The sequence below is a fragment of the Ambystoma mexicanum genome, chromosome 8 (assembly GCF_040938575.1).
Source record: "Ambystoma mexicanum isolate Mex_15411 chromosome 8, UKY_AmexF1_1, whole genome shotgun sequence".
Lineage (NCBI taxonomy): Eukaryota > Metazoa > Chordata > Amphibia > Caudata > Ambystomatidae > Ambystoma > Ambystoma mexicanum.
This window is the reverse complement of record NC_090929.1, coordinates 481827691-481854622: the sequence shown is the minus strand read 5'-3', so window position 1 is coordinate 481854622 and position 26932 is coordinate 481827691. Positions and strand designations below refer to the sequence as shown.

The 26932-nt window shown below is 47.9% G+C and overlaps 1 protein-coding gene across 1 annotated transcript in view; it reads left to right on the top strand.

The window, feature by feature from the left end:
- Positions 1-8880: 8880 nt before the first annotated feature.
- Positions 8881-26932, top strand: part of MRPL20 (mitochondrial ribosomal protein L20) — a 146513-nt gene continuing 128461 nt past the window's right edge. Inside the window, exon 1 of the mRNA XM_069610121.1 lies at positions 8881-9127. Within this exon, the coding sequence (XP_069466222.1) occupies positions 9041-9127 (87 nt within the window). The 5' untranslated portion in view covers positions 8881-9040. The remainder of the gene's footprint in view (positions 9128-26932) is intronic.

The window sequence follows — 26932 nt, the reverse complement described above, 5'->3', positions numbered from 1 at the left end:
AGAGGACCTTTCTGCCTCTGCAGGTCGGAGGGCCGCTTCTCTAATGGGAAATAGCTGCTTCAGTGTGAATGGGCTAGTTCCCATTAGCCGAGAGGACCTTTCTGCCTTTTCAGGTCGGAGAGCCGTTTCTCTAATGGGAAATAGCTGCTTCAGTGTGAGTGGGCTAGTTCCCATTAGACGAGAGGACCTTTCTGCCTCTGCAGGTCGGAGGGCCGCTTCTCTAATGGGAAATAGCTGCTTCAGTGTGAGTGGGCTAGTTCCCTTTAGACGAGAGGACCTTTTTGCCTTTCCAGGTCGGAGGGCCGTTTCTCTAATGGGAAATAGCTGCTTCAGTCTGAGTGGGCTAGTTCCCATTAGCCGAGAGGACCTTTCTGCCTCTGCAGGTCGGAGGGCCGCTTCTCTAATGGGAAATAGCTGCTTCAGTGTGAGTGGACTAGTTCCCATTAGACGAGAGGACCTTTCTGCCTCTGCAGGTCGGAGGGCCGCTTCTCTAATGGGAAATAGCTGCTTCAGTGTGAGTGGGCTAGTTCCCATTAGCCGAGAGGACCTTTTTGCCTTTCCAGGTCGGAGGGCCGTTTCTCTAATGGGAAATAGCTGCTTCAGTGTGAGTGGGCTAGTTCCCATTAGCTGAGAGGACCTTTCTGCCTTTCCAGGTCGGAGGGCCCTTTCTCTAATGGGAAATAGCTGCTTCAGTCTGAGTGGGCTAGTTCCCATTAGACGAGAGGACCTTTCTGCCTCTGCAGGTCGGAGGGCCGCTTCTCTAATGGGAAATAGCTGCTTCAGTGTGAATGGGCTAGTTCCCATTAGCCGAGAGGACCTTTCTGCCTTTCCAGGTCGGAGGGCCGTTTCTCTAATGGGAAATAGCTGCTTCAGTGTGAGTGGGCTAGTTCCCATTAGACGAGAGGACCTTTTTGCCTTTCCAGGTCGGAGGGCCGTTTCTCTAATGGGAAATAGCTGCTTCAGTGTGAATGGGCTAGTTCCCATTAGACGAGAGGACCTTTTTGCCTTTCCAGGTCGGAGGGCCCTTTCTCTAATGGGAAATAGCTGCTTCAGTCTGAGTGGGCTAGTTCCCATTAGACGAGAGGACCTTTCTGCCTCTGCAGGTCGGAGGGCCGCTTCTCTAATGGGAAATAGCTGCTTCAGTGTGAATGGGCTAGTTCCCATTAGACGAGAGGACCTTTTTGCCTTTCCAGGTCGGAGGGCCCTTTCTCTAATGGGAAATAGCTGCTTCAGTCTGAGTGGGCTAGTTCCCATTAGCCGAGAGGACCTTTCTGCCTCTGCAGGTCGGAGGGCCGCTTCTCTAATGGGAAATAGCTGCTTCAGTGTGAGTGGCCTAGTTCCCATTAGACAAGAGGACCTTTCTGCCTCTGCAGGTCGGAGGGCCGCTTCTCTAATGGGAAATAGCTGCTTCAGTGGGAGTGGGCTAGTTCCCATTAGCCGAGAGGACCTTTCTGCCTCTGCAGGTCGGAGGGCCGCTTCTCTAATGGGAAATAGCTGCTTCAGTGTGAGTGGGCTAGTTCCCATTAGCCGAGAGGACCTTTCTGCCTTTCCAGGTCGGAGGGCCCTTTCTCTAATGGGAAATAGCTGCTTCAGTCTGAGTGGGCTAGTTCCCATTAGCCGAGAGGACCTTTCTGCCTCTGCAGGTCGGAGGGCCGCTTCTCTAATGGGAAATAGCTGCTTCAGTGTGAGTGGGCTAGTTCCCATTAGACGAGAGGACCTTTTTGCCTTTCCAGGTCGGAGGGCCGTTACTCTAATGGGAAATAGCTGCTTCAGTGTGAATGGGCTAGTTCCCGTTAAACGAGAGGACCTTTTTGCCTTTCCAGGTCGGAGGGCCGTTTCTCTAATGGGAAATAGCTGCTTCAGTGTGAGTGGGCTAGTTCCCATTAGCCGAGAGGACCTTTCTGCCTTTCCAGGTCGGAGGGCCGTTTCTCTAATGGGAAATAGCTGCTTCAGTGTGAGTGGGCTAGTTCCCATTAGACAAGAGGACCTTTCTGCCTTTCCAGGTCGGAGGGCCGTTTCTCTAATGGGAAATAGCTGCTTCAGTGTGAGTGGGCTAGTTCCCATTAGCCGAGAGGACCTTTCTGCCTTTCCAGGTCGGAGGGCCGTTTCTCTAATGGGAAATAGCTGCTTCAGTGTGAGTGGGCTAGTTCCCATTAGCCGAGAGGACCTTTCTGCCTTTCCAGGTCGGACGGCCCTTTCTCTAATGGGAAATAGCTGCTTCAGTCTGAGTGGGCTAGTTTCCATTAGACGAGAGGACCTTTCTGCCTCTGCAGGTCGGAGGGCCGCTTCTCTAATGGGAAATAGCTGCTTCAGTGTGAATGGCCTAGTTCCCATTAGCCGAGAGGACCTTTCTGCCTTTCCAGGTCGGAGAGCCATTTCTCTAATGGGAAATAGCTGCTTCAGTGTGAGTGGGCTAGTTCCCATTAGCCGAGAGGACCTTTCTGCCTTTCCAGGTCGGAGGGCCCTTTCTCTAATGAGAAATAGCTGCTTCAGTGTGAGTGGGCTAGTTCCCATTAGACGAGAGGACCTTTTTGCCTTTCCAGGTCGGAGGGCCGTTTCTCTAATGGGAAATAGCTGCTTCAGTGTGAGTGGGCTAGTTCCCATTAGCCGAGAGGACCTTTCTACCTTTCCAGGTCGGAGGGCCCTTTCTCTAATGGGAAATAGCTGCTTCAGTCTGAGGGGGCTAGTTCCCATTAGACGAGAGGACCTTTCTGCCTCTGCAGGTCGGAGGTCCGCTTCTCCAATGGGAAATAGCTGCTTCAGTGTGAATGGGCTAGTTCCCATTAGACGAGAGGACCTTTTTGCCTTTCCAGGTCGGAGGGCCGTTTCTCTAATGGGAAGTAGCTGCTTCAGTGTGAGTGGGCTAGTTCCCATTAACCGAGAGGACCTTTCTACCTTTCTAGGTCGGAGGGCCCTTTCTCTAATGGGAAATAGCTGCTTCAGTCTGAGGGGGCTAGTTCCCATTAGACGAGAGGACCTTTCTGCCTCTGCAGGTCGGAGGGCCGTTTCTCTAATGGGAAATAGCTGCTTCAGTGTGAGTGGGTTAGTTCCCATTAGACAAGAGGACCTTTCTGCCTTTCCAGGTCGGAGGGCCGTTTCTCTAATGGGAAATAGCTGCTTCAGTGTGAGTGGGCTAGTTCCCATTAGCCGAGAGGACCTTTCTGCCTTTCCAGGTCGGAGGGCCGTTTCTCTAATGGGAAATAGCTGCTTCAGTGTGAGTGGGCTAGTTCCCATTAGCCGAGAGGACCTTTTTGCCTTTCCAGGTCGGAGGGCCGTTACTCTAATGGGAAATAGCTGCTTCAGTGTGAATGGGCTAGTTCCCGTTAAACGAGAGGACCTTTTTGCCTTTCCAGGTCGGAGGGCCGTTTCTCTAATGGGAAATAGCTGCTTCAGTGTGAGTGGGCTAGTTCCCATTAGCCGAGAGGACCTTTCTGCCTTTCCAGGTCGGAGGGCCGTTTCTCTAATGGGAAATAGCTGCTTCAGTGTGAGTGGGCTAGTTCCCATTAGACAAGAGGACCTTTCTGCCTTTCCAGGTCGGAGGGCCGTTTCTCTAATGGGAAATAGCTGCTTCAGTGTGAGTGGGCTAGTTCCCATTAGCCGAGAGGACCTTTCTGCCTTTCCAGGTCGGAGGGCCGTTTCTCTAATGGGAAATAGCTGCTTCAGTGCGAGTGGGCTAGTTCCCATTAGCCGAGAGGACCTTTCTGCCTTTCCAGGTCGGACGGCCCTTTCTCTAATGGGAAATAGCTGCTTCAGTCTGAGTGGGCTAGTTTCCATTAGACGAGAGGACCTTTCTGCCTCTGCAGGTCGGAGGGCCGCTTCTCTAATGGGAAATAGCTGCTTCAGTGTGAATGGCCTAGTTCCCATTAGCCGAGAGGACCTTTCTGCCTTTCCAGGTCGGAGAGCCATTTCTCTAATGGGAAATAGCTGCTTCAGTGTGAGTGGGCTAGTTCCCATTAGCCGAGAGGACCTTTCTGCCTTTCCAGGTCGGAGGGCCCTTTCTCTAATGAGAAATAGCTGCTTCAGTGTGAGTGGGCTAGTTCCCATTAGACGAGAGGACCTTTTTGCCTTTCCAGGTCGGAGGGCCGTTTCTCTAATGGGAAATAGCTGCTTCAGTGTGAGTGGGCTAGTTCCCATTAGCCGAGAGGACCTTTCTACCTTTCCAGGTCGGAGGGCCCTTTCTCTAATGGGAAATAGCTGCTTCAGTCTGAGGGGGCTAGTTCCCATTAGACGAGAGGACCTTTCTGCCTCTGCAGGTCGGAGGTCCGCTTCTCTAATGGGAAATAGCTGCTTCAGTGTGAATGGGCTAGTTCCCATTAGACGAGAGGACCTTTTTGCCTTTCCAGGTCGGAGGGCCGTTTCTCTAATGGGAAGTAGCTGCTTCAGTGTGAGTGGGCTAGTTCCCATTAACCGAGAGGACCTTTCTACCTTTCTAGGTCGGAGGGCCCTTTCGCTAATGGGAAATAGCTGCTTCAGTCTGAGGGGGCTAGTTCCCATTAGACGAGAGGACCTTTCTGCCTCTGCAGGTCGGAGGGCCGTTTCTCTAATGGGAAATAGCTGCTTCAGTGTGAGTGGGTTAGTTCCCATTAGACAAGAGGACCTTTCTGCCTTTCCAGGTCGGAGGGCCGTTTCTCTAATGGGAAATAGCTGCTTCAGTGTGAGTGGGCTAGTTCCCATTAGCCGAGAGGACCTTTCTGCCTTTCCAGGTCGGAGGGCCGTTTCTCTAATGGGAAATAGCTGCTTCAGTGTGAGTGGGCTAGTTCCCATTAGCCGAGAGGACCTTTCTGCCTTTCCAGGTCAGAGGGCCCTTTCTCTAATGGGAAATAGCTGCTTCAGTCTGAGTGGGCTAGTTTCCATTAGACGAGAGGACCTTTCTGCCTCTGCAGGTCGGAGGGCCGCTTCTCTAATGGGAAATAGCTGCTTCAGTGTGAATGGGCTAGTTCCCATTAGCCGAGAGGACCTTTCTGCCTTTTCAGGTCGGAGAGCCGTTTCTCTAATGGGAAATAGCTGCTTCAGTGTGAGTGGGCTAGTTCCCATTAGCCGAGAGGACCTTTCTGCCTTTCCAGGTCGGAGGGCCCTTTCTCTAATGAGAAATAGCTGCTTCAGTGTGAGTGGGCTAGTTCCATTAGACGAGAGGACCTTTTTGCCTTTCCAGGTCGGAGGGCCGTTTCTCTAATGGGAAATAGCTGCTTCAGTGTGAGTGGGCTAGTTCCCATTAGCCGAGAGGACCTTTCTACCTTTCCAGGTCGGAGGGCCCTTTCTCTAATGGGAAATAGCTGCTTCAGTCTGAGGGGGCTAGTTCCCATTAGACGAGAGGACCTTTCTGCCTCTGCAGTTCGGAGGGCCGCTTCTCTAATGGGAAATAGCTGCTTCAGTGTGAATGGGCTAGTTCCCATTAGACGAGAGGACCTTTTTGCCTTTCCAGGTCGGAGGGCCGTTACTCTAATGGGAAATAGCTGCTTCAGTGTGAATGGGCTAGTTCCCATTAGACGAGAGGACCTTTTTGCCTTTCCAGGTCGGAGGGCCGTTTCTCTAATGGGAAATAGCTGCTTCAGTGTGAGTGGGCTAGTTCCCATTAACCGAGAGGACCTTTCTACCTTTCCAGGTCGGAGGGCCCTTTCTCTAATGGGAAATAGCTGCTTCAGTCTGAGGGGGCTAGTTCCCATTAGACGAGAGGACCTTTCTGCCTCTGCAGGTCGGAGGGCCGCTTCTCTAATGGGAAATAGCTGCTTCAGTGTGAATGGGCTAGTTCCCATTAGACGAGAGGACCTTTTTGCCTTTCCAGGTCGGAGGGCCGTTACTCTAATGGGAAATAGCTGCTTCAGTGTGAATGGGCTAGTTCCCATTAGACGAGAGGACCTTTTTGCCTTTCCAGGTCGGAGGGCCGTTTCTCTAATGGGAAATAGCTGCTTCAGTCTGAGTGGGCTAGTTCCCATTAGCCGAGAGGACCTTTCTGCCTCTGCAGGTCGGAGGGCCGCTTCTCTAATGGGAAATAGCTGCTTCAGTGTGAGTGGCCTAGTTCCCATTAGACGAGAGGACCTTTCTGCCTCTGCAGGTCGGAGGGCCGCTTCTCTAATGGGAAATAGCTGCTTCAGTGTGAGTGGGCTAGTTCCCATTAGCCGAGAGGACCTTTTTGCCTTTCCAGGTCGGAGGGCCGTTTCTCTAATGGGAAATAGCTGCTTCAGTGTGAGTGGGCTAGTTCCCATTAGCCGAGAGGACCTTTCTGCCTTTCCAGGTCGGAGGGCCCTTTCTCTAATGGGAAATAGCTGCTTCAGTCTGAGTGGGCTAGTTCCCATTAGCCGAGAGGACCTTTCTGCCTTTCCAGGTCGGAGGGCCCTTTCTCTAATGGGAAATAGCTGCTTCAGTCTGAGTGGGCTAGTTCCCATTAGACGAGAGGACCTTTCTGCCTCTGCAGGTCGGAGGGCCGCTTCTCTAATGGGAAATAGCTGCTTCAGTGTGAGTGGGCTAGTTCCCATTAGACGAGAGGACCTTTTTGCCTTTCCAGGTCGGAGGGCCGTTTCTCTAATGGGAAATAGCTGCTTCAGTCTGAGTGGGCTAGTTCCCATTAGCCGAGAGGACCTTTCTGCCTCTGCAGGTCGGAGGGCCGCTTCTCTAATGGGAAATAGCTGCTTCAGTGTGAGTGGCCTAGTTCCCATTAGACGAGAGGACCTTTCTGCCTCTGCAGGTCGGAGGGCCGCTTCTCTAATGGGAAATAGCTGCTTCAGTGTGAGTGGGCTAGTTCCCATTAGCCGAGAGGACCTTTCTGCCTTTCCAGGTCAGAGGGCCCTTTCTCTAATGGGAAATAGCTGCTTCAGTCTGAGTGGGCTAGTTCCCATTAGCCGAGAGGACCTTTCTGCCTCTGCAGGTCGGAGGGCCGCTTCTCTAATGGGAAATAGCTGCTTCAGTGTGAGTGGCCTAGTTCCCATTAGACGAGAGGACCTTTCTGCCTCTGCAGGTCGGAGGGCCGCTTCTCTAATGGGAAATAGCTGCTTCAGTGTGAGTGGGCTAGTTCCCATTAGCCGAGAGGACCTTTTTGCCTTTCCAGGTCGGAGGGCCCTTTCTCTAATGGGAAATAGCTGCTTCAGTGTGAGTGGGCTTGTTCCCATTAGACGAGAGGACCTTTCTGCCTTTCCAGGTCGGAGGGCCGTTTCTCTAATGGGAAATAGCTGCTTCAGTGTGAGTGGGCTAGTTCCCATTAGCCGAGAGGACCTTTCTTCCTTTCCAGGTTGGAGGGCCGTTTCTCTAATGGGAAATAGCTGCTTCAGTGTGAGTGGGCTAGTTCCCATTAGCCGAGAGGACCTTTCTGCCTTTCCAGGTCGGAGGGCCCTTTCTCTAATGGGAAATAGCTGCTTCAGTCTGAGTGGGCTAGTTCCCATTAGACGAGAGGACCTTTCTGCCTCTGCAGGTCGGAGGGCCGCTTCTCTAATTGTAAATAGCTGCTTCAGTGTGAATGGGCTAGTTCACATTAGACGAGAGGACCTTTTTGCCTTTCCAGGTCGGAGGGCCGTTACTCTAATGGGAAATAGCTGCTTCAGTGTGAATGGGCTAGTTCCCATTAGCCGAGAGGACCTTTCTGCCTTTCCAGGTCGGAGGGCCCTTTCTCTAATGGGAAATAGCTGCTTCAGTGTGAGTGGGCTAGTTCCCATTAGACGAGAGGACCTTTCTGCCTTTCCAGGTCGGAGGGCACTTTCTCTGATGGGAAATAGCTGCTTCAGTGTGAGTGGGCTAGTTCCCACTATTATGCAGGACTTGGCCACTAGGGGCAAAAAGGGCAATTTTTCTAATGGGAACTAGCCTTCTCAGTGTGAGTAGGCTAGTTCCCATTATTATGCAGGACTTGGCCACTAGGGGAGCAAAAAGGGCCATTTCTCTAATGGGAACTAGCCTTCTCAGTGTGGGTAGGCTAGTTCCCATTATTATGCAGGACTTGGCCACTAGGGCCAAAAAGGGCCACTTCTCTAATGGGATATAGCAGGACTTGGCCACTAGGGGCAAAAAGGGCCATTTCTCTAATGGGAACTAGCCTTCTCTGTGTGAGTGGGCTAGTTCCCATTATTATGCAGGACTTGGCCACTAGGGGAGCAAAAAGGGCCATTTGTCTAATGGGAACTAGCTTTCTCTGTGTGAGTGGGCTAGTTCCCATTATTATGCAGAACTTGGCCACTAGGGGCAAAAAGGGCCATTTCTCTAATGGGAACTAGCCTTCTCAGTGTGAGTAGGCTAGTTCGCATTAGTATGCAGGACTTGGCCACTAGGGGAGCAAAAAGGGCCATTTCTCTAATGGGAACTAGCCTTCTCAGTTTGAGTAGGCTAGTTCCCATTATTATGCAGGACTTGGCCACTAGGGGCAAAAGGGCCATTTCTCTAATGGGAACTAGCCTTCTCTGTGTGAGTGGGCTAGTTCCCATTATTATGCAGGACTTGGCCACTAGGGGAGCAAAAAGGGCCATTTGTCTAATGGGAACTAGCCTTCTCTGTGTGAGTGGGCTAGTTCCCATTATTATGCAGGACTTAGCCACTAGGGGGCAAAAAAGGGCCATTTCTCTAATGGGAACTAGCTCACTCACACTGAAGCAGCTATTTCCCATCTGAGAAATGGCCCTAACAACCGATGGTCCGTTTCTCGGATGGGAACTAGTATCAACCGTTGCACTTGCACGGCATCCACTGAGCAACCGTCTTCCCGCTGAGCGCTCACTAAAAGTGCTCTGGAACCGCTTCGTTACTCCGGAAAAACAACAATGATGACTAGGAAGTGACGTGAAGAAGAGTAGGCAGGCCGTTGCTATGGTCCGTTTCTCAAGCGAGAACTAGCCACTACCCTCACGAAAATCAGAGGGACACAATGATGTCAGACGTCAGACGATACGTGCATGGAAGGGGGTGGAAACGTGCCCAAGTCACGTGAAGAAGAGTAGGTGGGGCGTTAGTATGGTCTGTTTCTTGAATGGGAATTAGATACTACGACGATTAAGGTTTCGCATTCTCCTTTTCATACGAATAACAGGAAAGTGTAGCGTAAGCCCGAATCTGCGGTAATAACATGGTTTTCCTCAGTCTATCTCGATGGGTGCGAAGCCGGGGACCGGACCGTTACTGGCGGGTACAGGAGGTGCTGAAGCACGCACGGGTGAGACATGCGCACATGCATGACCTACTTGTCACCTCTGATATTTGCAGTACGAGTTTGTTTGTCCTTTGCATTTCTTGATGTGGGCCTCTGTTAACGTTTCATCTCGACTATGGGCAACTGGTGACGTTTGACCTCAGTTGCCTGTTATCTCCGTATCCTATATCTATCAAATATGTGTACTTAATTTCCCTTTTGGCCCAAAGCAACAAGGACCCACTTATGTGGGTGAAGACTTTTGATTTTCGCTATCCGGGATTTTTTGTGGGAGTGTGTTGAGGGCGTTGGGTACGGGTATAACGGTAGCTGATTATATTTTGGATGGGTGCACACCCGAGCGAGCGCAATACAACCGTCCGACGAGTATTCTCCCCACGAGGACATGGGCAGTTTCTAGCCAACTTGGTGCCCAGGGCGAAACGCCCGAATGTAAACCTGCCCGTCCTCCGACTCGCACACGTCACTCCCAAACTGCGTCAAAACCCCTCCTCAAAACGACTAAATAATTGCTATATAATTGAAGGTGGTGTCGTTACATTATAATGCAAATACTATACAGAATAATTCTAATGTGAAAGCACAGCTGTTGCGGTCGAATGAAATTATTTTTCTGTCACCTGCTCTTAGTGAAGGCATGTCTGAATGCAGTTTTAAACTCCCTATACTGGCACACTCGCCCTGTGTTGCAGGTCTTCTGTTCGTACCACCTGACTTGTATTTCTCAAGGGGCAATACTAGACCAATCGTGTAAATTATTTTCTGATGGAAGGTTATTGTTGTATCTTGAATCTATGAGGCTGACTGCAAGCTAGGCTTCTGAGAATGCTGTGTAGAGTGCTGGAGGCCTGGGGGTTCCAAGGATGTCGGTTGTGGATTTAAGAGTTATGAAAGGGACCAGAGTAGATGCTTTGTACCTTCTCTCCCACCTCTATGCTGTAACCTAAAAAAAATAAAGCATCTTGTCTGTTTGCAACTTACCTGGGTCCGACTGGTTCCTGCTCCTTGTCCTTACCTGACTCAGGATACATCAGTTTATCATTCCAAGATGGACAGTCTGGTACACTCTTATTCTGCTCTTCAAAATACCTCTGAGAGGGGTAGGAAAGGGGACAAATAGCACCAGTGAGGGTTCCTGTATGCTTTGCGTTAAATCACAGGGCCTTTCAGGTCTATAACCGTGATCAGAGATCTCTATATTGGATAAACAAGTCGGTGATAAAAGGTTTGTATGTGTGAATCTTTAAATTCATAACGGATTAACGGCTTGGTGCTCACATCACTGTTCACAACTCTCACCCCAACATTAAAATGTTTATCATAAACCATACATACTTATCTGGACAGCTTAGGTTTTTTGGATGCAAGTAAAAATTGGCTGCAACATCAGACACTCAAATGGGGTACAAGGGCTCTTTTGCTTCTTGTTTCTAAAGAATTTTAGATGAGTAAGGGCTGGGTCAAGACATGCTGTGTGAGCATGCCCAACACTACCAATGCAGAAACATCTTTTGGTAATTATATCTATACAGGACGCCGTAGAAGAGAGACCCAATAAACGATACACAGAAAGGATGGTACCTCTTACAAACTTTAGCCTTACTACTACCAAGCTGGTGAAGCGTTTTTAAACAAAACCGGCTTCTAATGCATGGTAAACGGTCCACAGTTCCTCAGCCACTACCTCCTTACTATTACGCAGGCCTCGGGGGTTAGTTCTGCAAAAACTAGCAGGCCCATGCTTTATCTATCAGAGCCGGCATTAGCATCTCTTATTAGTGCTCTCCTGCAGCTAGTGAAAATCATGGTGTGGCAGTGTAGAAAGGGTGTTTGGCCTAGTGGATGTATAATTTGAGGCAACTTCTTTTATTGCTTTATGCGTTTAAAGTGTGGGCACAGTATGGCATGCTCCTTGGAGCCACACACACAAAACGTTCCAGTATGCTATTTTATGTACGGACATTGGACACATCAGACAAAAACAGGCATATGTGCTGTTACATAATGGAGTGCTACGCAGACGCCATTAACCAACATGGTAATGGCTTGTGCAACGTACAAAACATTGATGCACACATCACTGCATTCATTTGTCAAGAATTACTGTCTACCTGGTGACACACAATGAACTCTATTTTCCTAATCAAGGTGCTAAGTCACATTGATGAGCCATTTGGTGTGCGCGCTAGGCAATGGTTGCCTTGTTTAGACAATTAAAAGACTGTTGATGCTGAGCGGATTAATTTAGTCTATGTCCCAAAGTAGCCACTAGGATACTTGAGCAAGAAAATGACAGGGATGCACCATCTTTAACTAAAAAGTAATATACAAAAAAAGTTGTGGTATGTCAAAGAGACCTGAAAATAGTTTTAAACTTTTTTCTGTGTGGCATTTTAATTCTCTTGGAAGAATGCATAGGTTTGGAAAGTTAACGGATACTTGTGCTGGCCTGCTGAATGAAAATGCCCCATGTTTAGCCCTTAACACTGATGTCTTTTGAAATAAGCATTCACTTATAAATTGCCCCACCTAAAAGGATGTCTAACCAAAGAATGAGGGGCACATGGTGTGAGACTCCAGTATCTCACACGCTGTGTTTGGAATGCATTCCTTTTGTTTGAATATTCCGAACGCACCGCAGTCATCAAAAAGTCGGCAGAGAGCAGCCAGCCCCACATTCCAAAGGAGCACTCACGGCACAGCAGGCTGCTTAATATTTTGTGCAGCCAGATCAGAGTCCGCTTTCTGGGTGGGCCCCTTACTGCGCCCCACTCCTGAGCTGTTTAGCTCCTGCTCCCCGGGCCGTCACCCGCTCCGCCCGGGCCAAGGAACAGGGCTGAAGAGGACATTGTATAAAACAATGCATTTTACAGCCCACTTAATGTGAAAATGTGGGTAAACCACAGCACCGTTTACACTGTTTTGTAGTCTAGCACAAGAAAATGTCCAATAGATGTTAGGTTCATTATACCTTTGGCCCCGTGGGGGGCATGGCCAGCAGTCGGCAACCCGCCGTGCTCCTGCTCAGGATCCTAAAGCAGCCGACATAACGGCGTCTGAACTGAAAGTGCAGATATACAAATCGAAGGGCACACAGAAGGATCATTGTGCTCCACTCGACCACAGTAACGGAAGAAATCGGCACCGAGAACGCTGCGAACAGAGCTTTTGAAAAGGCTCCCCCGCGGCATCCAAGATGGCGGCTTCCAGCGCGAAGGCGGACGGAGTACTGCAACAGTAAGACTACACGGAGTGTCGGCAGGCTTACTTGGTGGGACTGCTGACTGTGACCTCTTTGTGGTCAGCCGAAGTGACACGCGACTTACGCCTCTACATGCGAGACACAGGGCTGAGTTGGAGCACCGGCGCTCACGCGACGTTCTGAGTGAGGCGGAAGACCCCGGCTGGCGGCCGAACATAAGAGGAAGTGGGAATCCCGTCGCTGCACTGGAACGAGGACGGGGTGCGCCGCTGAAGACCGCTTCTACAGTGCGGCGGGCGGGTGAATTGGCGCCGGATACAGAGATAGTTGTACAGTGGAACACCAGAGCCGCGTCTGCTGGTCGGGAGACCTAGAACGCGTCCGATGGAAGTCTCCACATAGCACGAACCGAAACACTTGTCGGGTGAGATAAGAGGCGAACCCTAACGGGTGGGACAACTGAGGCAAAGCAGGAACAGTTCCGTACACAACGCAACTGAACTATTTCAACCTGCAGAAGGAGCTACTATACCGCGCAGAGCCTACAACACGAGGGACTCACTGGACATGATCCCATGTCTGAGACGTGGCAAATAGCACGACACGCTGACGCTGTAGTGGCCTGTCTCAACTCGCAGCCGCAAACCGCCCTGGTCACCTGGACACCAACAGCAGTAACACGGTGAGTGACTGATCCTCTTTAAGCTGAACACTGCCTTTCGGCGCCGACCACCACAGTCCTCATCGGGGTTGTAAACACCACTAGCCAGGCGGGACCTCCAGAAGAGTGTAAAGGGAGGGGAGAGCCGGATGATCACATGTGTGCCTTGAACTAGTACTCTTGCCCCACCTACCTGAATCAAATTGTGGCACAGAGGATCATTACGTTTGAATACTGAATGCCGGGGACGGACTATGTGGATTGGTGAGCAGCTAGACACTAGATTCTAGTTTGTAACTGCGTAATACCCGAACTGGGGCCTTCCACAGCAGACCTCTGGACTCTGATTCGGATTCCAAGCTAGGGCTTGTAGCCCACCATACAACACTGGAACCCCTCAGCCGGGTCATGTCACCTCCAAAGAACAGATAAAAAACTGTAACAATGGATGCTTTCACGACAGCTATGCCGAAGCAGCAACCACTGCAGGAAGTCACTCCCGCGACGGAGCCACCAATCCTAGCAGCGGACCCTCGAGACACTCAAATTCTGCAGGCTATTGTGGCCCTACGAACATCCATGGAAGATAAGATCGGAGAAATCAGGTCAGACATACAACTAATGAGACAAGACGCCCGCAATCTGACGGAAAGGGTGACCAAAACTGAAACCTCCCTACGGGAAACCTGCGAAGATACCCGTGAGCTGAAAGCAAAAGTCCGGGAACTAGAATCGACAGTGGCTAGGCTAGAATCCCGCTCCGAGGACGCGGAAGGACGTGCCCGCCGCAATAATGTTCGAATCTTCGGGATTCCGGAGGACATGGAGGGCCCGAATCCTACTAAGTTCATAGAAACGCTGCTACTTCAAGAAATCGGAGCAGGTAAACTCACCCAAGCGTCCTCTGTGGAACATGCCCACAGATCCCTTCAGAAAAGGCCGCCACCGGGCTCGTACCCACGTCCAATAATGGCAAAGATTTTAAACTTCCGAGACAGGGAGGTAATATTGCGGTTTTCTAGAGAGGGTGGAGTGATCAAGAGGAATGATTCCACAATAGTTGTATACCCCGACTACACCCCCATGGTGCAACGTGCACGGAACTCCTTCATACCAATAAAAGCTAGACTACGGAAACTCAACCTGAAGTACATGCTATTGTACCCAGCAAGACTTAAAGTACTATACAAAGGAAAGGCAATCTTCCTTGAAACTCCAGCAGCTGCAAATATGTGGCTTGAACACAATAGTCTCGCCGATGACTGAAGAACTCGAGAAAGGTAATAAGTGACAAAGGAACGACTGAAACTATACATGTAAGTGAACATGGAACTAAGCAATCACGACCATGCCCGTGAAGCCCTAATTGAACCTGCAACGAACAGATGTCTTAATTGGGCAGGAGCACGAAGGACCAAGTGCGAGACCACCTACGACCCACCCGACCCAAAACAGTGCAGGCACAATGCCTACACACCACCCGTACCGAAAGGCCTGGAGAGGCTCGGGAGCACCCGAGCGTTGTGAGTTTGAGACAACTGCTGGGGGCAGTTTCTTGTTGTTTTCTTCGTTCGACGCAACCTTCGAGATGGAGGTTGCGAATGTTGGTAAGTCTCTGATAAAATGAAGACTGAGGATGGGAGGGCAGGAGCAGCGAACTTAGCGGGCTTCAACCTACAACTGAAGGGACTTTGTGGAGACTTGGCCACATTCATAGTTGGCTCTTGTGTGGGGCGGATTGATCTTAGGTCCCCTATAAAAACACCATGGCTATGCAAATCAGGATAATGACATGGAATGTGCGGGGTCTAGGCACCTATCTCCGCAGGAATAGAATTAAGTCCTACCTACACAGGAAAAAAGTGGACATAGCCCTGTTACAGGAGACCCACTGCACCGCTGAATCGGAGGCGAAACTTAGTGAACACTGGGTGGGACATTGCTTTGGGGCCTCCTATTCTAGATTCGCAAGAGGGGTCTACACCTAGATCAACCCTCACGTACCGTTCCAACTCACCAATATAGTAAAAGATCCAGGAGGCAGGTATGTGATACTATGGGGGACCTTTGAGCAAAAGGAAATGTGCATCGTGAACTCGTACTTCCCCAATAATAATATCCCAACACACTTGAAAGAGCTGGGCTCCAAAATGCTACAATACAGCAATGGCCTTTTTATATGGGGGGTGACTTCAATTGTGTCCACAACCCGACACTAGATAGATCCTGGCCTCCATCAAAGGGCCCCCCAACAGCCACTGCTTCCCTAAAAACCATGATTGAAGGACTAGACTTGGCAGATGTCTGGCGGGAACTTCACCCAATAGAAAGAAGGTTATTCTTATTTCTCGTCTCCACATGCCCTCCACACTAGGCTAGATTATTTCTTTGTGGGTAGGGAGCACTTACCTCAGATAGGAGATGCACAATACCTGGGGAGAACCATATCGGACCATTCTCCACTGCTGATAGAATGGAATCATATTGGCCCAAAAACCCCCATCTCCATGTGGAGAATGCCTGTGGAGGCCTTAAAAGACCCTGCATTTAAGGAAGAGCTGCATGAGTCCATAGACAACTACCGAAAACACTGGAAGTGTAGAACATATCGGCATACTATGGGATGCCCTAAAAGTAGTAATGCAGGGAGAAATCATTGCTAAGGCAGGTGGCATCAGGAAACCTTTACGCAGCAAACTAGACAGGGGAGAACAAGAAATTCTGAGACTGGAAGCAGCCCCTGTAGACACCCCAAAGAGAGAAGAGGGACTTGGCACTCTCAGTAAGAACTGCGCTGAAGGATGGAGCAGATTATCTAAATTCGACTTTGTCACCAGAACAAATGGAACACACGCAGAGGCAGATAAACCTGGCCGGTTATTGGCCTGGCTCTGCAAAAAAGAACACCCCAAACATATAACCACTACATTGCGAGATGAGTTTGGTGACACTCGCAGCACTCAACAAGGCGTCAATGATACTTTCTACGCACAATTATATTCCCATACAGACCAGGTTCCCCACGACCAAATATTGGATATGTTAGATGAGATTGGCCTGCCCAAACTAAATTCTACACAATCCGAAACCTTAGACATGGACATCACACCCGAAGACATAACGGATGAAATTAGATCCCTGGCAACATGTAAGGCTCCGGGCAATGATGGGCTACCCCCAGAATTTTACAAGGCATATGAATCCTCCTTGACACCGCTATTACACGAAGTCTTCTTGGAATCCTATGAGAGAGGTACCCTACCTGATAGCATGAAGGGAACACTGGTGGTCCCGATGCTCAAGCCTAGCAAACCCGCAGATAGGTGTGACTGTTACCGCCCGCTTGCTATGCTTAACTATGATGTTATGATACTCATGACAATCCTAGCCAAGAGGCTATCTAAAGTAATTGGAGACATAGTACATGCGGACCAAAATGGTTTTGTACCTGGTTGTAACACGACCATGAATCTGCGCAGACTCCAACACATAATAGCTCAAACTGATACAAGTAATGAACACTATGCACTATTGTCATTAGACGCCATTAAGGCATTTGACTCCATATATTGGGAGTGGCTGGTGGCGGTTTTGGAGAGATTCGGGTTTGGCCAAGGATTCATTAGGTGGATCGAAATCCTCTATAACGGACCAAGGGCACGGCTGAAATCTGGGAAATGTGTCAGAGCCATGGGACATTTGTAGGGGAACCAGGCAGGGCTGCCCACTTTCACCTATGCTTTATATATTGGGTCTGGAGCCCATTGCCATTTACTTTAGGCAGCAATTCTTTGACGCAGGCATAAGGGTAGGCGGGGTGGATCACGTCATCTCATTATTTGCCGATGACGTACTGATATACGTCAACAATCCTCACCTCAATGTACCAACAATGCTAGAAGTCCTTGATAATTACGCTAAGGTATCGGGCATACAATTTAGCAAAACCAAGTCCTGCTTGTTTCCTCTAGCGGGACTAAAAGGTAGGACTGCTGAGGAACTCCCAGCATTGGGCATAAATTGGCAAACCACTTAATTCTGATACCTTGGGATTCAGATAATGCACACCCCGGAACTAATGCATGAACGTAAAGGCGGCGCTACCAGCACTGCGTAAATCCATGAGATTCTGGGCTAGGTTGCCTCTATCTATGATGGGCAGGGCCTCCATAATTAAAATGATTGTTCTCCCTAGATTTTTATATGGATTCCAAAATGTGCACTTCTATATCACTAAACCCTTTTTCCGATTGCTAGATTCAATAATCCGGGACTTCCTATGGGCGGTTCGGGGGGTGGCAGACATCGGGTGGCTCTGTCCACATTGGTCTTGCCATACAAACTGGGTGGAATCCAACTACCAAATTTAGAGAAATATTACCTTACTGCACAGATGGGCTTTGTAACCAAATGGTTAGCGGACGAGACTACGGCAGAAACTCCCTTGTTACAGTCCATGATCTTCCCGATACGTTTGAAAGAACTGATCTAGGGCCCCTCAGAGCCTATTAAGAAAAACACCCTTTCTAGTGACCCTAGGTAGGAAAACATGGCACAGGACCAGTAGGTTAAGCAACTAAAGCAACCATACTCCCCCGGAAATGCCACTGCTCTCGGGGCTGGATAAAGCTGATACCGAACTAGATAATGTCAGGCTCTGGGAAAGAAAAGGGGTATACACTTGGACGGGACCTATACGCTGAGGGAACCTTCCGGGAGTTCTCTGCGTTCCAGGTGGAGGATAGTATTCCCTCTAGCCAATACATCTGGTACCAGAAGATTCAGAAAATAGCTCGAACAAAATGGGTAAACTGGCCTGAAGAACCGGACATGGACCCCTTCATAACACTGCTATATAATCTAGGAGATGGTGGGAGAGCGGTGTCCCAAATATACAGCCATCTAAGTGACACTCCTAGTCCCCGAAGCGTGGAACTAAAGTCCAAATGGGAAACAGACATAGGACGGGTAATGTCGGACAAGGAATGGGACAGAGCACTGTCGTTCCCTAAGGAGGTCTCTAGAAACCACAGATTCCGATTGATCCAGATAAATGTATTATACCGCACTTACCTAACACCGAATAGAGTGGCTACATTCAACAGTTCTATGCAACCGAACTACACCTGGTGCGGGGTTGAAAATGCAGACCTGGTCCACATGCTATGGAACTGTATCAAGACTCAGACCCTTTGGTCCAAAATAAAGCAGACGTGCGAGGGGGCGGGGTTAACCAGATACAAATGGACCCCGCCTGAATGCCATTTGGGAACTTATCGCAGATTAGCTAAACTCAAGCACTCGGTTAAGCTGATGGACTTAGTGTGTATAATAGCTAAAAGGACTATGGCCATGTCATGGAAAAAACCAACAGGTCCGATCTTCACAGTGTGGCGTAAAGAACTTGAGAAATGGGCGAACGCCGAAACAAAAGCCTGGGAGGACAGTGTAGCTAGATCCACCGAAGACTCGAGTATGGCACTAACCGCATGGAAAGACACCATGGCAAAATTATTCCACTCTTCGGATGATAAACCCCCTTGAGTAACCCACTGGGAGGATTCTCTGATCCAAGTAGCCAACTGTGCCATCTGAGTCAGTCCATCAGAGGCCACGAGGACTCCTGAGTGGGCTCTTGCGCCCCCCCACCCCAAACCCCTGACATCCAACTTGTCGGCAACCTGCCGAACACTATACAGAACAATTTCGGAGACAGTTAAAGTTAATTTGTTGTTTGTAGTTACTGTTTGATTTATTGCAATATGATTAAGGAAGATTTATCATTTGATATTGATGTTGACACCCAACCGGGGTGCTGCTTTTGTAACCCTAACTAAATGCCAATAAATAAATACCTTTGGCCACAATGGTGGTAATACAACAATTATATAGGGGGGATCCTGCAAAGTGGGGGCAGAGTTTGGAGGGTGTGAGGCGCTGAGAGGGCATAGCTTGCAGTTGAACTCCACTAAAAGAAAATGTTCAAAATAATAGTTTAATAAAAATGCCATTTCCTTCATGCTGCTTCGTTCCATACTCTACACTGTAAATCAATTCCACTTCAAATCACTTCATGGCAGCGGTGCACCCAAAATACTGTTGGTAATGCAGTGATTTTTAATACGTTAAGGGATGCAAAGATACACTCTTCAATAGAAGGCTACCGCGGTAGCTCAGCAGGTTGAGAGACAGTTGCTGATGTTGTTTATTAAAAAACGATTAATCGTATGACTTTTTGCAATTCCAAGTGCTATAAAATGTTTGCCCAGGGCATGCGTTGGGCCGGTTGCTTGCTAATATTCAGGGCGGAGATGGGGGTATTTCTACTGAAGAGGGATGGTGAACCCTGCCACCCACACCCCCTCTTACTAAATTCATGACAAGGAAGAAGGCCAGAAAACAATGCAATCCCCCATCTATTTTGGACGAATTCCCAACAGACCCATGATTAACAAATACATTGAGAGGTATCCTTTCAGCCAGCCGTACAGACCCAGGGACATAGAGATCTATCCTTGCGTGGTTTAAGAGCCACCTGCTATGATTGGAGACACCGCAAGGCATAAAATAAGCAGTGTCGTGGAGCAATTTGCTTTGAAATTCTGTAGGTTTGTTAATTACATTGGCACTTGTGTAGCAAAGCTAGCTATTTAAGTTACCCTGTTCAATGAAGGCACAGCTCACCCTGAATTCCTCTCTTACCGTCTGAGCTCTCTCCACACTCTTTTCTCTGTTTACTGCAAGTTCGAAGGGGCTAATGGAGAGACAGTGCATCAGTAATCATCCCATTCACTCTTGTGCCAAAAGGCCTGTGTGGGATTGCTACGCATATTTTGTTTTCTTTTTAAAATCATTGCAAACCAGAAATAATCAGGATAATACTGTTATTAAGCTAACTGTATCCTGGCTGCCAAAGACCAGTATGTGTTAGGAAAAAAGGCTTTTAATTCCTTTTCTAAAAATGTAATGGGTTACATGATGCATAAATACAGTATTGCTACTGTGAAACACTGCATTGTCTCCATGTTTTTCAGTGAAGTGCATCTGAATCTCAGTGTCAACTAGATTTAATTTTGTTGAGGAAGATGCGTCATATTGACTAGTGGACACTTTTGAAAATGTGAATGACCACGCGGCTAGATGCTTTGATGGCAAACCTAGTCCTGTGACCTGCAGGTTACATACAGCTTGCAACTGTTGCTCAACCCATGATCTGATCCCCTATCTTACCATGTTGCTTTATAACCACTATCCTGAAAATGAGATGGCCGCAAACTACAATATTCTCTGTAGTTTGCCCAGTTCTCTGCCTGCTAAGCCATCCACTCTGCTTAGCCTTATACATAATGAATACACAAAGCTAACTTGATATTTACTTAAAGTAGCGATCAATAGTTTCATCCAGTCTGTACATCTACAGACCTACTGCAAAACTGTACACGGCCTCCAGAGCTCATTTTGCTCTATGATTATGATTGCATTATATATTTGCACCTGCAGTAGAGCGAGCTGGCCAAACTGTTTTTCAGAGCCTTTTTATCATATCTATTTATTTGTGTCCATTCATGCAGCTAACCTCTTTACAGGCACTCATCCAGGGCTCGCAAAGTATTTTCTCCCACTTGAATAGTCAAGTAGATTTTAAGAAGGGCCAGTACCATTTGCAGGGGATGTTGGAAACTTTTATTTAAAACTTTACTTTGCAGTAAATTTCAAATAAACATTTCAATGTGCATGGCTGGCCTCTGGGTGGCAGCGATGTGCCAAACTAAAGTGGGTTTGTGGTGACATGCACCATTTTACAGAAAGTGCATTAAAATGTGTTGTCGTCCGTTGCCATGGGTCTAGGGCATGTCTCTTTAGTCAAGTGGGTAAACTAAGTTAATGAACTTGCAGGTCTAGTGGAATTTTAAAGAATTTTTTAAGACCCGACTTCTCACTAATGTCTTACTTAAGCGGTACACAAAACTGCTATATTGTTGTTCCTTTTATATCTTGGGTACAAGTATCTTCTGGTGGCATGAAAAACATTAGTACACAATTGCTAATCAAATGGGTTTGTTTGCTAATCAAGAAAAATGTAATTGGCAAACTCTGCTAATCAGTTTTTGAAAACTAATTTATGCCTTGCACCTGCTTGTACAGCTTGGACTAAACACCAAGAAGCCATGTTGCTGACTTCGTTAGAGACACCACGACATAGCAGCGTTAGACATAAAGCACACCTGCCATCCGGACTTCGGGACACAAACACGCACTCAAATACATGAACACGAGCGTACAGTTCTATAGTTGGAGGACAGATAATAAACTTACTGTCATTGCTTTTATTATTTTTGTCAAATGCAGAAACGGCAAGACGCAAGAGATCCTGAGCAGAGCTTGCAGGTGCTTACATGCGAATAACCCTTTGGAACTGCAGAAGCACCTATGGGACCTGACAGAGCCACGTGCGACTAACCTATTGAAATGTATTATAGCATGAACACTGTAGAAACCGCATTATAAGGTTTAGATAAATTACAGCAGGCCTCTAAGCAAGAGACGCGCTGAGCTGATTCAGGCTGGACAGAGAGCAAGACGTGTGAGACAGGACCCACAGCCAAGGCCAAGAGATACGGATGACATTCCAATCCCCAGACGACAAAGGGACCAGCTGCAGAAAATGCTGATAAATCCCCATAATTCAGAGCCACACAGCTCAAGTTTGCGGTCTCTGAACATGTGACGCAGCCAAAGCAGACAAGGGACAGCGATCAACGGTGGGAAAGGAGAGCTGGCCTCAGGCCACCAGACAGACTGCAAGAAGTATGCAACAAGAGTTTCGCTGGTCAGGAGAGCATTCTCATAAGCAAAGGTGGTACACACAAGTTACAATGCAGACACATTCGTTCTCATTACCTTGAAGAGGTACACCGTGAGCTGAAATCCTTTGCGGATCCTAGGCTTGGGCACGTCGGTTCTAGCCAATCACAGCTTAGTACCCCAGAGGTGGCTAGCAACGGGCAAGAAGCAATGGTAAATCCACCACACTGCAACAATGTTATAGTTAGTGACTTGGGGATGGATCAGGCCAGCCACCTGACATGCGAGGGCCAGTAGAATAGCATCTATAATGTCCTACATATGTAATGGAATACCCAATCACTTGGGCCAATAGGTTTTCTGGAGAGGGGCCCAAGTTATGACAAGGTGATGACGCTATCTGGAAGTAAAACCGGACTGCGAGCAGAGGAAGAGTGAGATGTGCATGAATATTTTCTGTTCCGGTACTGATCCCTGTTGGTTTTGTCTGTAATAATAAACCACAGATTGAACTTGCAGTTGACTGATTCCTCTGTGTATCCTGGGGGAGGGTGTTGGGCCCTCCAAGTCCGTGGACGTCCAGTGTCCCTCTGGCATACCTGGGGGTCCGTCCCCAACAATGTCCTTCTAGTGAAAATCCAAACTTGCCACCCATGAACCCACAGTTTAATTTCCTAATGACTGCTGTCAGCACAACAAACATTTGTGATTAAGCAGTTTGACAAGCATATAACCTTTTTATAAATATAACCTGTGATAAAACACAAACTAAGGGACACAGAAATTATAGGGTATTTTTGTGTTAGTCGAAGGAAAACATTTAAAAGAACTAGTGAAAGCAAGTTTCAGCAGCATTTTTGAGTTTGGAAATACCTTTTCCATGAGTGTAGGATGCACATTTGCACCCAGATACTCTATGCGGGGTGCGATCTCAAGGATGTCAGATTTGGACTACTATTCTCCTTTGGTCTGGTATTCTGAAGCCGCATCGCCCCCTGCCAGCCTACACTGTCCACACCCCGGCTGCTCTGAGCCAGCTCCCGCACATTTCAGCCAGTTCCTCTGACCACAGGTGCTGTGGAGAGGGTTGCCATTGAACTATTCAGTGGCTTTGCTCACCATTGATCTCCAGGGGATGAGGTGAGAAATAAAGTGGTTACAATGCGCAAGCGCGCTCCTGGCAGCAATATGTGGTGTGCGGCTCTGCACCCCCACTCCATACCCCAGCGCAGCAAGTGCCTTGGTTTTTTGTGTGGGTTGATTGCCGGCAGAGGCAAGCCAGATCCTGAGATCCGGCTATATATCTGATGCCAGGTCTCGAACCCGGCTATGGCAGGCCCATTGGCCAGCGCTGCATGTCAATATGGCAGGGTTTATATATGCTTTGCTGTCTTGAGTCCAAATATGTACGTGCTTGCTCCCCAAATATAGGCCAGTATCTGTGACTCAGTCCTAAAAAAATGGGTTGGGGGGGGTGATCTGACTCTCACACTTTGGTAAGTGATGTCACAGGAATTGAACATATCTGAAAGTGAAGTATGCACATTTCAACCCACTTGCCTTTTCATAATTTCAAGTGCACAGGACCAATTAGCATTTGCAAAGAGAACATATTTTCCTCTTAAATTGCTAAATATTATAGAACTAAAAATCTGTGTCAAACTTGTCTTATATAGAGGATGTCAAAATGAGACGTTTAAGTTTTCTACGATAAGCAGTTTGTGTGGTCTTTTGGCTAAGTTTCTTCTCCTCCTCCTCTGTAAAGGAAGGACAGTGCCTGCCCTCTTGAAATAGTGGGCGGACACTGTCCACCTGCAGGGTCCTACTGCCATGTCTTTTCCCATTATGTCAGTAAAAATGTCACACCACAGAAAGAAAACCAGTACGTGCTGGCTGAATGTACGCCACTATCGCCATGTAAGAGCACCCATGCTGCATTTGCATGCTTTCTTGACATGGCATAGCATTTTTACTGCCATTTTGGGCAAACAGCAGCTTCACCAGCGTAGACCAGTATCCCCATGTAAGAACGCTCATGTTGGCTTTGGCCAGAACATCAGTAAAAATGCCAGATCACTGTAAGAAATTATGCCCACACTGGCTGCACCAATGCAGGCCAGCATCCCCGTTCAAAAACACTTTTCTTAGTTTAGGACCTTGACCCTATATACCTCCCCAGTTCCCCGTTCTCTTACCCTGACTAGCACCATACACGCACATACATAATCGCAGGTGTACCAGTATACTAAAGCATATAACCACTCTCATTCTAATGCACACTTACTGACATAACCCCTTGTATGTATTTATGTATACAGACATGCACACTGTCTCCTTCCCTGCATGATACCTCCGCTACAGCATTGGATACCACTACATGCTGTCTGGATTGCCCTCTGGCTCCTGTGCACGATAGACGGGAAGTACAGGGGGAGGTCAAACCCTTCTCCCATCCTGGTTTCTGGCATGCGTGTTGGGAGCTGGAGCGCCACTATCTCCCAAGCTCTGAACACACGGGGAGGCGCAGGAGCGATTTTTGTTCCCCACACCATCCCATATGCCTTGGGCTTTTCCTAAGCCTGTTTGCCCCGTGGGCCATGGTAGATGGGAGGAAGCAAATGCATGGCCTACTTACCACCGTTATATTTGGGTGTACTGCTGGACAAGATATGGTAACAGTAATCCACCCCTAAATCATTCTACCTCCCACCCTTACCAAGAAAGCATCTTGTCACACCAAAACACAGCTTAACAAAATTGCACATACACCGCCCCAAAACACATGTATCTACATAAAATGTTCCTTAAAGACAACACTAACGCAACACAGACCACCACAAGTCATCAATTGTGTAAGCAATTTACATTACCAGCTTGAGGTGCCCATTATCCACTGCGCCCGATAACTTGCATCTAAACACCACTTAGAGCATTACCTTTTCCCATATCCATACATTAATATTGCAACAAGTCAACCTTTCTTTGTTCCCTGTGTTCCTATGTTTGACAACTCCTACTCTTTATGATCCTGACGCACCAAGCGATCATGACCATGGCAGAAGTTGTGCAAGGCCCAATAACGAACCCAAGGCATAGCAAATAGATTCCTCCATTCTTATGTGGGGCACAGTTCTGCTTGGCCAGAGGCACCCCATTGAATGGCAGCTGCACAGGAGGAAATGAATGTTGGTCATGCTGTAATCTGTCTGCTATACTAGAATTTCTGGGGTCCCAATTGGCCTTCCAGATCAAGTGGTCTGGAACTGAGGCTTGACTGTTGCTACAATGTCCTATGCAGTGTGCAATGATTAATTTTCAATTTAAAGATTGTAGGTTTAGCTGACCCAGTTTCGTCGTGTCGGAGATATATATAATATATATATATTGGGAGAGGCAATGGGGAAACCCCTCCATAACAGGAAAATAAAGTCAACTAGGTTGATCAACATGAGTTCACCAAACCTGCCACCTTCAAAATTAAAACCATTTATCTCATCGAGCTGTTCCATGTGAATGCCTCGGCCTCCAGCAGAGAAGCACAAGGGCATTATTTTGTTCCTGAAAACATCTGCCCCATCGTAACTGTTTCTTTTTTACAATCTGGGATTCTAACCCACTCTGTAATTAAGGCATTTGACCACATATCTTCTGAGCTCTGGTTGGTGTAAATATTATGTATTATAGCCAATAATATAGCCCGGTTTGAAATTGAGTGGTGCTGACAGCTATTGCTCCTGCCTGTAGTTCTAGAAGAGCCTGGTTAGCTTGGTACCAATAGGTACTCTTTGCTCCCCAGGCCTGCTGATGCCAAGCAAAACAACAAACACAACAGGAGGTTGAGGAGCCCACTTCTAACCTACCCTCATTAAGGAACATCACCTTTAGAAACGGACAAAAAGGGTTAGAAGGGCAATGCATTCTTGTTACCAGGTGGTTGCCGAAACTTAACCAGTGATCCACGAAAGCAGATGCTTCTTTGATTTGAATTTGCTTCATGATTCAATAGACAATCAAAAAGTACAACATTTTATACATGTACAAAAAAAATCACATAATGATTACAAATGTTAAAAATGGTTGAGGTAGATTTTTTGGCATAACAGTACGGATATGATCGGTATGGATATGATAGGATGTAAGCATCCGACTTGATTATCTACTCAACAAAAGCAAAACACACCTATGTGAATTTAACGCTGTGCATTTGGGTCAATCTATAAATAAGCATTGGGGGACAAAAGCATAAAGGGTCATACAAAATGAGCAAAAATGTTACATTTGCATCTTATGTTGAGTTAGATTTGCGGAACGCTATGTACTACCTGGTTCCCCGGTGGTAGCTCCTGCGGGTTAATGCCGGATACCCAGAAGCTGCTTTTTAGCTCCTGCTGATCTAATCTTAATTTTGACCTGAGTATTTGTATCGCACAGTACAAAAAAATCATACAATATTTAAACCCTTATAGACATTTAAATTCAAAAGTTTATCTTTGTAACCTTATTTTCCTCATCCTCAAAGGAACACTAAGCCCAAGAATGCAAATTAATGCAAGCCTCACAAATCGATGTTACACTTGAGATTTACACACTTTCATCTTGTTGTCCTGATGTGAAGAACATTTTAATATACACATAAAAGCAAACCCTTTTTTAAAGGCCTTTCTCCCTCTATTCAGGACTCTCAAACCTAGGTGGGATTTCACCTGTCTTTAGCTACGCAAGTCTGAGTGCTGGCATACTGGCACACTGCTCAACGCCCTGCCTCTCACTCCCGGCTTGCCAACTCTAGCGTCCCCTCCAGTTCCTCCACTCTCTCCTTCCCACCTACTCTATGGTGCTCTGAATCTCCTATCTTCTCTAACTGCTTCTCTATTGACTACCCTGCCCTCCTCACCAAATCTGGTAGGAAGAAGTTTAAAAAGGACATCCTGGTCTCCAACCCAGGCCTCCCTATCGTCGACACCTACACCAGTGCCTCCTCTAAGGAAACTCTCACCGACATCCTCTTTGTCGTTCCTTCGCCAGAACAACGGACCCTTCATATGGTCTCTGTGCTCTTCCCCTTTCTCCTCTTCTACCATTAATGGTGGCACCCGTTGGGACGCCCTTCTGGATCCCTTCCATTCCTCTAAGGTCATCA